The following is a 12316-nucleotide window of genomic DNA, read 5'->3' on the forward strand; positions in this document are numbered from 1 at the left end:
GGCTTCGCTTAAAAGATGGTGTAACGTTAGGCAAAAATGTCTAAGGCTAATTGCACATGATGCAAATTTTGTGGGTTTTTCCGTTCCGATTCTCCTGCTGTACTACAGCTCTTACAGCACCAGCAAAGTGTTTGTGATTGGACAAATCTCAGGTACGCTTTGCTTTTTTCTTTCGGGCGGTAATTGACCTGCCGTGCGGAAATGCAGCATGTCCACTGTTTGTGCGGATTTCACCCTTTTAAATGAAAGGGTAAAGCCTGCAGCGAAATCCACAACAAAATCTGCAAGTAACACGTGTGGATTTTGATGTGGATTTGTTGTGGAAATCCTATTGGAAATTTGTGCGGCATTTCTGCAAGTCTACCTGCCCCCGTGAGAGCTAGCCCAAAGATGCGCCATATTAATTATCCAGCATGAGCCACTGTGATAATTCTGGCAGTTTTTACACTGTCCTAGTAAAGGTGGATTTAGACAAAACAATAATCGTCTAGAATACAGATTATCGGGAACGACCGTTCCGGCAAATGATCGTTCCTGATAATCTCGCCATCTCAATGTGCTGCCATCCTGTCGTTCGTTCATGCACTCCAATCATCGTTCCTGGGCAGCAGATCGTGCTGTCTAAACGGCAATCTCCCGCCCAGAAACAATGATTGCGATCCCTCGTCCCCATACTGCGAAGGAGACTTATTTACATGCAGTGGTCTCCTTCACTGAGCGAGCAGCCAACTGTCATACCTGCCTTTAATCTGCCCCAGTTTGTTAGTTCTCTGTATGCCGGGGTGACCCCTGCTTTTATAATGATACACAATCTTGGCTAAAATTATCAGATATTCTACATCATTTATTTCACTTATTTACTTTTAAAGCTACATGATTTCTTTGTGTACTGTACATAGTAAAATTGGATTCCTCATCTGCCCTCACAGGGAGTGAACTCCAGAAACCCCCGCAGGCCACCCCCGAGCTCTGTGAATACTGGGGGCATTACAGAGATCATGGCTGAGGGGGGAGAGTTAGAGTTCGTAAAAATAATCATCCATGACAGTCTTCAGCTGAAGAAGAGATTAAGGTGAGTCATTTTATGGTGGCTTAGAAAAGCCACGTGTAATGTAATGGACGACCACGTAATGTGAAAAGGCCTAGAGCATCCCATTGTCAGTTGGGTCATTATGTTCATTCATATTACTAGAGGAGCCTGTGTCCTTCAGGATAATGTGAAGGTAAGTGATCACAGTGTAAGAGTACTATGGGCTTTACAGTATTTTTTTTTTTACTTTGCTGTAAGAACGTCCAGCGTACAGGGTCCTGAGAATCTGTCCCGTGTATGGGAAGATTTTGAACATGAAATTGCGTAGCGATATTTTCCAGCATAAGGGTACATTCACACGACTGTATAATTTTATCCGCATCCGTTTTGCATTTTGCGGAATAGATGCGGATCCATTCATTCCTATGGGTGAATAAAATGTGCGGACAATGCTCAGTATGTTGTCCGCATCCGTGTTTCCGCATTTATAGTCCGCAAAAATATGAAGCTTGTACTACTATTGTCCGCACAGATCGGTCCGCAGCCCCATTCCGTATGTCATCTGTTTTTTGCGGATCTGTTTCCGTATTATTGAAGGCCTTGGTAATTCAAAATATTTTTTTTTTTCTCCCTCTCTTTTTTTTTTATTTTTTTATATTTTTTTCTTCCGTTTTTTGCGGACCGTAAAAAAAAACTGAAGACATACAGAACACAAACGGAAGTCAATTGACCGCAAAATGCGGACACACTGGCAAAACGGAAAGATTTACACACGGTTGTGTGAATGTACCCTAAAGGTGAAGTTGCTAATAGCTGAATGTGTCAGGCGGATCTGTCTGTGGGAAGAAGCACTTGCTTCCTGAAAGAATGGACTTGGTGGAGGAGACCAAAAATACAGTTGGGGGAAAAATAGTTGGTGTATTTCCACAGCAAAACTTGCCTATCCATAGAGTATGATTAACCCTTAGGATACCGGAGGTTTTTGAGTTTTCATTTTTCTTCCCTATTTTCCGTGAGCCATAACTTTTTTATATTTCCAGTCACATAACTGTATGAGGGCTTATTTTTTTGTAGGATAAGTTGTACTTTCTATTGCCACCATTAATTATGGCATAAAATGTAGTGGGAAGCGGTAAAAAAAAAAAAAAATCCAAATGGGGTGGAATTGGAAAAAAACTGCAATTCCTCTACAGTTTTACGGGTTTTGTTCCCGCAAAACTGACCCATGCCCTTCATTCTCTGGGTCAGTAGGATTACAATGATACCACATATGTATAGGTTTTTTATGTCTAAATAGTGTAAAAATAAATTTAAAGGGGTTCTGCAGTTTTTTTAAACTGATGATCTATGCACTGGATAGATCATCAGCATCTGATCGGCGGGGGTCTGACACCCGGGACCCCTGCCGATCAGCTGATCAGCAGGGGTCCCGGGTGTCGGAGCCCCGCTGATCAGATGCTGCTGATCTATCCAGAGGTCAGATCATCAGTTTAAAAAACTGCAGAACCCCTTCTAAACTTTGATAAAAAAAAAAAAAAAAAAAATATGTATTTTGCATCACCATATTCTGACCCCCATAACTTTTTTATACTTATGTCTACGGAGCTGTTTAGGGGCTAATTTTTTTGCGGAACAATCTGTAGTTTTCATTGATACCATTTGAGTGTGTGAGACTTTTCGATCACATTTTATTACATTTTTTTGGGTAAGAGAAGCGATGAAAAATTTTAACTTTTTTTATGATTATTTTGAAGGTCTTATAAATAATGTTTTTTTAATTTTAGATTTTGTTCTATCAGGGATTTTTAATTTGACATTGAAACCCTATTTTGCTAATTTCTTATCCTGGCCTGCCATCTGGCGGCCAAAATAAGAATTGCAGCATTAATACTTTCTGCCTCGTCAGCGAGGCTGAAAGTATTCAGCGCAACTACAGATGCCCATTTTGGCCGCTCCAGCTCTGCACATGTATGGCTCTGGTAGCGAATGGGTTAAATATTAGATTTCTGAGGACCCCATCAGTAGCAAGCCCGGAAGCGCTTCCGGGTTTTTGCAGCATTTAGATGCCGTGACCTCACTTGGTCACGGCATCTAAAGCATTTAATTAACGTGATCGGCATTATTGCCGGTTACGGTAATTAGCAGCAGGTCTCTGCTGTTTGAAACAGGTCACCGGGTTTATACATCGGCGCTGGTAGTGAAGGGGTTAACCCTTTAAACTTTTATATTTTTTCACTTTTTTTTATTTTTTGTAATGATTTTGAAGCTCATATATGAGCCTATAAAATCTTTTTAATCATTTTGAACCATCGTGTATTTTTAAAATGACGTTCTTGCTGTGAATTGCTCATTTCCTATGTTTGCCTGCCATCTGGTGGCCAAAATAAGAATTGCAGCATGAATGCTGTGAGTCTCGTCAGCGAGACTCACAGCATTAGAAGCAACTTCCGACATCCCCATTGGCCGCAGGGGTTGTCGGTATAAAGCTCAGAAGCGCGAGCTTCCAGGTTTTTGACCATTAAGATGCCGTGATCTCACTTCATCACGGCATCTAAAGCCTTTAATTACCGCGATTGGCATTATTCCTGGTCACTGTAATTAGCGCCAGATCTCTGCTGTTTGAAACAGCAGAGACCTGCTGGCCATGATGCCTGCTGCACGTGCGAGCGGGCACCATGTTTGCCCATCGCTCCAGCTCTGTACATGTATGGCTCTGGTAGCGAACGGGTTAAATATTAGATTTCTGAGGACCCCACCAATCACTAGAATCAGGGCCCTGAGGTCCCAGTCCTCACCAGTAAGAACACGGGAAATGACTGTTCTCATTCGCGATGGCACTCCATATATACTTACAGGAGTTGTCCAAGATTATAAAAGTAATGACCTATCCTCAGTGTAGTCTGATTGGCCGGTGTCTTACACTCTGCACCCCCACCAATCAGCTGGTCCGCAGTAGCTCTGGCGTCGGAACCACATTGCTCTGACCACTGTGTAGTGGACAGAGCAGTTTACTGCAGCACTGCTCCCAGAAAGCTGATCAGCAGGGGTGCAGAGTGTCAGACCACTGCCTGATTAGATAGTGATGGTCTGTTCTGAGTATAGACCTTGATGGACAACCCCTTTAAGGAAATTTATAGACACCTCAGATTATCATTTCACTTGATTCACTGGCCATTAGGGTACTGCTACACAGTGACGTGTCGCATGGAAGTTGTTCTAATGACTGTCAATGGTGTGGCAAAGTGACATGGGACTACGATTTGACATACTCAAAGAATCCAGATTTTGTGTCACATGTCGCAGGTCACGTGCAGCTTTTCGATAATTGTCTTAAATGGAAGTCACACATGACTCACCTGCGACTTGGTTTTGTTTTGACAGCCAAATCACAGTCTTGATGTAGTTGCACAACAGCAAGATGCAGAGAAGTCGCATATATTTTGACATCGTGCAACTTTTCTGCGTCTTGCTGTCACACGTCATATGTCACCTTGTAGCCGTACCCTTAGAATCGGGGGACATTTTATCAATGCTTTTACTCCACAATTGTGGCGTAAAAAAGTCGTACATTATGGCGTACAGCATCTGTGCACCATAATTTGCGAGTTTTTGAGCTTCTCAGCACTTTTCTGAAGTGCCAAGAAAAAAAGGGGTGTGACTTAGCCGAATGGGGCGTTAATTCCTGCTGCCGCATTTACCTCTAACTTTCGCCAGAAAGTGGCGAAAGTTATAACTGAAGTCTATGCCAGCTTGTAGCTGGCGTAGACTTCAGTTTCTGGCGCACACGGCAGGGCAGAGATGCGCCTGATTTTATTTATAGGCTTCTGCCTCTTAAATCAGGCGCATCTCACGCCAGCGCAGGGACATCAAGACTGGCAGATGGATCCGCCAGTCTTGATATATCTCCCCTATGAATCTGTCCCAGTAATAGGTGGATCAGTTCTCCTGATGTAGTCTGTGAACACATAAAACAGGCAATTGCCATTTTTTCCCCCAGTGTTGTGGTTGCATTAACCTGAGGATAAACATATCGGTTACTTCTTAGTTTCCAACGCCATTATATTCGATCATTGCCTATATTATTGCATGCTACATTACTAGAGCGCTTCCATGTTGCAAGGAAATGTCTTCTGCTTGACGGTTCACGTGTAATGTGTTGTGTCTGGCTGGTAGGGTGTCAGCGGGTGGTATTTCTGCTTAATTACAAAGAAAATCATAGAGTTTGACAGCTGATCTGGCCCAACCACTGTGACAGTATTCTCTGCTTACCGCTAAACCCAAGGCCCTGTGTGCCCCCCACTCTTATCTTCCCTTGTAACAGTCAAGTGCGCTATTAAGCATGATTTAAGAAGACTGTCTTGTGCCTGACATTGACACCACACTGACAGCGAGCACAAGCGACGCCAATGCTATGTGATTAGTAAACAGATGGGTCCCCCGACTTAAATCCTGGCCATGACTGCACAGAGAGAGAGCTAAATCCTCCAGGGATCTTTATTCAGATGAACAGCCCAAAACACATTACCTGGTGCTCCTACATTGCTGCCAAAAGCTCGATCGGGGGGACCTGATACAGCAGAGGCGCTGGTGAAGCCTAATTGGTATTGTGTAGGAGCTATAGGACAGAGGCGTCCTCGCTGTAAAGCATTGTGTTCCTGTGAATTCATAGGCTGATTTGAATTGGGTTCTGTGAACATTGCGTTTAAGCCTTTCCCTGGAGGCATATATCCGGAAAATTTCATACATCACATAACCTATCACTGTATAGTTATACTTCAGACTTATAAAGTTATACTTTATAAAGATATCAGAACACAACTAGACTAGAATGCAGTCGCGTATTACCATCGACGGGGCGCTGTGTTTCAGAGGAGGGGGCTTTATGATATTTTGGTCACATGCGCTTCTATCTGCAGCTGGGTGTCCGAAGGGGACAGTAATGGTGGCCATACACATTAGTCATGTTTTTGAGCTGGCATTCTGTATAGGAAAGCAAAGCCTGCTGCTATACTGTTGAAAACTGATGCTTAGCACCCTATCAGAGGCCAAAAGAACGCTCCATCAGCCTCTATCCAGTGAATAAAAAAAAAAAAAAAAAAAGTGTTCTTAAAGGAGTTGTCACTTCAGCAAATGGCATTTATCATGTAGAGAAAGTTAAATGGGTATTCCGAGATTTTTTTTTTTATAATTTTTTTTTTTATAATTCTTTTTTTTTTTTTTTTACTGATGACCTATCCGCTGGATTGCAGGGTGGTCATAACCATGGAAACTAGCAGTGTATGTGATGGAAAAATGAATCCAGACAGCAAAAGAGGCAATGTGGACAATCACAATACATTAGTAAGTGCCTTGTATTAACTTTCTCTACATGATAAATGCCATTTGGTGAAGTGAGTCAACCCCTTTAATGAAAAAGAAAAAGCTGTGGAATTAAAGGGGTTGTGGGCCACTTTCACAATGACTAAAGGCACATCCCTCTGCTCGGCCACCTTTAAGGGGTTGTCCGCTTATCCTATATTGATGACCTTTCCTCAGTTATAGGCCACCAATATCCGATCCGTGGGCCCGACTGCCGGACCCCCGCCAATCCTGAGCATAGCTCATCAATATAGGATAAGCGGACAACCCATTTAAAGTGGCTAGAAGCTGGCTGAACAGTGGTTCACAGACACAGCTATGCGTATCTTGGTCCATAAAAAATCTTTCTGGGAACATTCTTTCAAAGAAAGATCTTTCGTTCACAACAATCCTTTGCCCAACTATCGGAAGAAAATATTAAACATGGCTGACTTCTTTTCAAACCATGATGGTCCATCATCGCTCGGCTAAAACGATAATTTGTTGTTAAATTTCACTCGACGAACGTTTGTCCATTTTGATCAACTTTAGACTAATGTGTATGGCCACCATTACTGTCCCCTTCGGACACCCAGCTGCAGATAGAAGCGCATGTGACCAAAATATCATAAAGCCCCCTCATCTTAAACACAGCGCCCCGTCGATGGTAAAATGTGAATTCATTCTGGTCTAATTGTGTTCTGATATCTTTATAAATTATAACTTTATAAGCCTGAAGTATAACTATACAGTGATATGTTATGTGATGTCTGAACTTTTCCGGATATATGCCTCCAGGGAAAGGCTTAAACGCAATGTTCACAGAACCTAACTCGCAGGCGAAGCGGCTGTACTGCTGGTTTAGTGATATGGCCCCTTCTTAATTTTTACCTGCACAGCAGCGCTCTCTCAGAAACCTGATTCACTCTTGTCCATTTGGTTGTATCTGGTTTTGAAGCTCAGCCCCGTTCCTTCTGGCCTCGCGCACAAACCACGGAGCCGCAAAATAAGGGCACTTTCCGTGTGCAAGCCACATGGAAATGACTATTCTTGCTAGCAGTACAGGTACAGACAAGAATAGGACCTATTCTATAATTTGCGGAACAGACACACGGATGCAAATGTCAGTAGGGGAGAACACCAAAAGACAACAAGAAGGAAGTGAAAAGACACTAGGCCTCACCGCTAGGGAAGGAAAAGGGTCACCACCTATAAGACACCCTGCTCCTGGCCCTAACTCCTATCCGTATGGGCACCTCTCGATGGTAGAGATGCCCATACACAGGAACCTAGAAAACCCTGGTGGCCCTTGGATGCCCCAATGGTAATGAAGGGGCAGAGACAACCCACTCCTTCCCTGGTGAAGGAACCAGCGTCTCGCTGAGGCCTAGTAAACAACAAAGGTGGGGGGGGGAATACAAAATACAACAAGCGGAACACTTAACTTCTGAGGCTGATGGATGATGGATGAACAGGACTTCAACAAGAACCACACTCCAGCTCTTCCAAAAACCAAATTAAGCTATCCAGAGGAAGGAGTGATGGGTAAAGTCAGACTTAATAGGGGGAGGTAAAGTTCACATGATTCAGACCTGAACAGGAGGTGTGGACATACAAGCAACACAGACAAAGTGAAACCAAAACCAAAGAGGCTGTCAGATCACTAATGTGCAGATAATCTTTCAGACCTTCTAAAACCTGTCACCGGTGTGACAGCAGACAGCACGGGGATGACATTCATGTGCTGTCCATTTTATTTTTTTGCGGACCCATAGAAATGCGGTCCATGTGCAATCCGCAAAATAAGCATATTAGACACAGATAAAAAATATACGCATGATACCTTAAACTGGACTAAGCTTCGATACCATAAGCAGCCCATAGACAAATGAGGCGCTGTTCTAAGTCTCAGCTCTTACTTTACCAGACTGGGAAAAAAAAGCCAAACGTGAAAACAAGAAGCCAATATCCTCTACAGCGTGGACGTGTATCTGGATTGTTACTTAGATTTTGGCTTATTATAAAGCCCCAATTGTGGTACCTGAGGTCTTTGTCTAGCAAAACGTGCAATCAATTATCACCCCATGCCCTATTTCCACAGTGGGACATCAGAGCGACTTAAAATTGATTAATTAATAGAAATCAGAAATTGTGCTTCCCATGTTCGTGCTGTTGCAGGAGAAATGTCAAGATGTCTGAATCGCTACCTAATAATTTATTCATAATGCAAGGGATGCTGGGCTGCCCTTGGCTCGTATGTATTTTCCTGCAGCGGTTTAAGGCTCCCCTATTATTTACCCTGTCGGTTATTTCTTTCTAGATGGTACAGCTGCATGCTGGGTAAAAAGTGCAGTTTGGCTCCATTGAAGGAAGAGCTGCGAATACAAGGGGTAAGGTTTATTCTCATAGTTATTATTCCATCGTTGCCATTTTTGCTGCTGAATTAGAATTTGATAACGGATTTGAAGTGTGCCGCCAGCTGGGAGAGGCTTTATTACACTTCTGCTATTGAAAAGGAAAAACTGTTTCTAAAGGTACTTTCACACTAGCGTTTTTGGTTTCTAGTATTGAGTTCCGTTACAGGGGCTCAATACCGGAAAAAAACTGATCAGTTTTATCCTAATGCATTCTGAATGGAGAGCATTCAGTTCAGGATGCATCAGTTCAGTCCCTCTTGCGTTCTTTGGCCGGAGAAAATACTGCAGCATGCTCCAGTTTTCTCTCCAGCCAAAAATCCTGAACACTTGCTGGAACGCCGGATCCGGCATTAATTTCCATTGAAATTGTTGAGGAAGGGTTGAAAAAAAAAATATATATATATAAATATATATATATATATATATATATATATATATATGCGAACACGTACATGCATATATAATATATGTGCATACACTATGATGTGCGCAGATGTGCCCAGCTTCTGCGCACATCTGTCCTTAGTGTCCCCCAGGGGCTCAATGCAGCCCCTGTGGGGAATATGTCCCTTTTAATATATATATGTGTCCCCTTATTGTCCCCCTCTAATACATATTCATGGGCCCCTTTTATAATTACTGGAACCAGGTGCATCAGTGTGAATGTGCACCAAGCATTCACACTGATGCAATCTGGTTGATTGCATCAGAATGGCCGGACAAGGGTCCGGTCACAAGGGTCCGGTCATCCTGATGATTACAAAGGACTCTGATCCAACAGAATCGGAGTCCTTTGTTTTAATTATCTCCAGCGCTGCTGGAGATAATTACGCATAACAAAAGGAGGGCGAAACCTCCCCTCCTTCTGATATGCGCATTCCGGGAGCACGTTTACTATTGCGCTGCCTGGAATGCAAGTCGCTACAGGCGGGAGATCAAAGGCTTCTCCCGCCTGGCAGCGAGCTGCGCGACCCGTCCGAGCGCGGGCTGGCGCGGTGACGTCATATCACCGCGCCGGCCCACGTGTCCTTGCCTGTGGTGCGTGCCACAGCGCGGGCGGCCCGGGAGTGCGGGCTGCCGGATATAAATATCCGACGGCCCCTGCACTCAGGGAACAGAGCCGAGCCGCCCCCCATGAGAATCATTCCCAGGACGACGAGCATCCTGAGAATCATCCCCTGGACAGCGAGCATACCCCTGGAGGGCTGAGTATTTAACCCCACTATCCCATCAACGCTATTAACCCCTAATTGTCCATATTTCCCTACCTCAACCCACTATCCCACCAATGCTATTAACCCCTACCTGCCCATATTCCCCACCACTATCCCACCAACGCTCTATTAACTCCTACCTGCCCATATTCATATTCCCCTACCTCCACCCACTATCCCACCAACCTATAACCCCTACTTTCCCATATTCCCCTACAACTATCCCACCAACGCATATTCCCCTACCTCCATCCACTATCCCACCAACTATTAACTCCTATCTGCCCATATTACCACCACCCAATATCCCCCCAACTATTAACCCCTGACCTCCCTCCCCATTATCCCTGCATTTATTCAACCCTGAACCCCTGCTCAGCCCGGTGTATATGTGGGCTGCATTAACCCTTGCAGGCCCCAGTAAGCCCTGCTACCCGCAGTCCCCTGCACCTTGTATTAACCCCTCTATTGCCACTGCGGCAGTACAATAACCCCTTCACTGCTGCAGGTGTGTTTGTTTCTTATTTTCCCTAGGGATAGTCCATTGATAGTAAGGGTGTGCTGCTTTTGTATGTGTGTATTTTAGTTAAAGTTTGTGGGTGGAATTTGGGTTTGTGTAGTGTAGTTAGTACTGTATTTTTGGTGCTGTATTGTTAGTGTATTGTATGCGTCAATATTTAGTGTACCGTAAGTATCAATAAATATTGTGTGTTATTTGTACCTACTGTGTAGTGTGTTTTATTAGCGGTAGCTAGTTCAGTAAGGCGCATGCAGCTAGTTTGGCGATTAGTGTAAGGCAAAGTAATAGTGATATCTTTATTTAAGGTATAAATAGGCGGAGTCATGAGTAGATGATTTCTCCTATTTATGAATATTAGTTATAGATATTTGCATAAATAGTGGTAATTGATATTCTCCCTGAACAGAAATGTATTAAAATTGCCACATTGACGGATCCGTTCTTCCAGTCCACGCATGCGCAGACCTTCAAATCTGTTAAAAAAATATATATAAATACCGGATACATTTTTCCGGATGACCCCGGAGAGACGGATCCGGTATTTCAATGCATTTGTCAGATGGATCCGTCTATTTTCAACAGTCCCATAGAAATGAATGGAGGGTGGCCTTGCATGCGCGGCTGCTCTCCGCACACCTCAGGGTTCCTGTTCTGGATATAGGTGCAGGTCCCAGACGTGGGACCCGCACCTATCTGATATTGGTGGCGTATCGTAGTGATGAGACAATCCCTTTAAATCTATTCAATAGTTCAGTCGTTAGAGGGAAAGCTCTATAATTTTGACTTACAATATATGAAGAGCAAGCATCAAGGATTATTAGACTCCTCATTTTCTTGTTTGTTACACATTAATTCAGAGTCCCATCTTGCACGACCTTTTTATGCCACATTTTCCCTTTTTACTAAAAGTGGAATGGGGTACGGCGTGGGTGAGACACAGCCCAGCAACAGAAATCTCTGCCAGCTCCTTGCTACCGTAGATTTCATACACTGGTGTACAGGCCTCTCGAGATGTGCCACAGTTATTAAGAGGCATGTGCTTCTTAATAATTTTGGCACATCTTACACCAGCACATTTTTTTTTATTAAGACGGGTGTAAGAAATGTTAGTCTCCAAAAAAAAAAATGGTAATTCCCCCAGTTCATAAACTTTAAGGTTAAAGGAGCTGTCTTGTGATAAGCTCATGTCCGCGAATATCCATGTACTCTGCAGGGGAAATGTAATAGTACGTAGTGGTCATTCATATAAATGGACAACCAAGGAATACACTGCTTTTAGCAGACCTCTGCTGTGGCTCCTGAGAATGAGGGGGAAATCTAACACAGTTCGCAGTCAATGGATAGTCTCAGAATATAAGACACACCAAGTTATCGAGAGTAGTGGTAAAACGTAGCTGTTAAGGACAGCACAATATAGAGCTCTAAGGAAAGGTGCTTCACAGTTATTTCATGAGGAAAATAAGAACTTACTAAAGTCGACATGTCTTTATAGATGTCCTCTTGATAGACAGACTTGTCCATCAGCACCACCCGACATCTTCTCCGAAAATGCTCACAGCTGATATGTGTTGAAATAAATTGGCTAGGAGATGGTCTAGTCTTGTATGTGTTAAAAGGATTATCCCATGATTAATGTAAGAAAGGAAAATCAGACATCATATAGTACATGACAATCTCATTCTAACAAAGCTAGAACCAGCCCTGTACCTCACCTGGATCCAGAGATCTCCCCATTCATTGCTCTGCTAGATTTATATCAAGCTGATAGCTCAAGGGGCTTGTCCTTTCTCAGGGGGCA

General features: G+C 43.4%; 1 protein-coding gene across 3 annotated transcripts in view; it reads left to right on the top strand.

Moving 5' to 3' along the window:
• Nucleotides 1–12316, top strand: part of METTL16 (methyltransferase 16, N6-methyladenosine) — a 154873-nt gene that overhangs the window by 105840 nt on the left and 36717 nt on the right. For all 3 annotated transcript variants that reach the window (XM_044286949.1, XM_044286948.1, XM_044286947.1), the window contains exons 6-7: nucleotides 930–1072; nucleotides 8688–8757. In XM_044286949.1, the coding sequence (XP_044142884.1) occupies nucleotides 930–1072; nucleotides 8688–8757 (213 nt within the window). The remainder of the gene's footprint in view (nucleotides 1–929; nucleotides 1073–8687; nucleotides 8758–12316) is intronic.

The sequence above is a fragment of the Bufo gargarizans genome, chromosome 3 (assembly GCF_014858855.1).
Source record: "Bufo gargarizans isolate SCDJY-AF-19 chromosome 3, ASM1485885v1, whole genome shotgun sequence".
In the NCBI taxonomy this organism is placed as follows: Eukaryota; Metazoa; Chordata; class Amphibia; order Anura; family Bufonidae; genus Bufo; species Bufo gargarizans.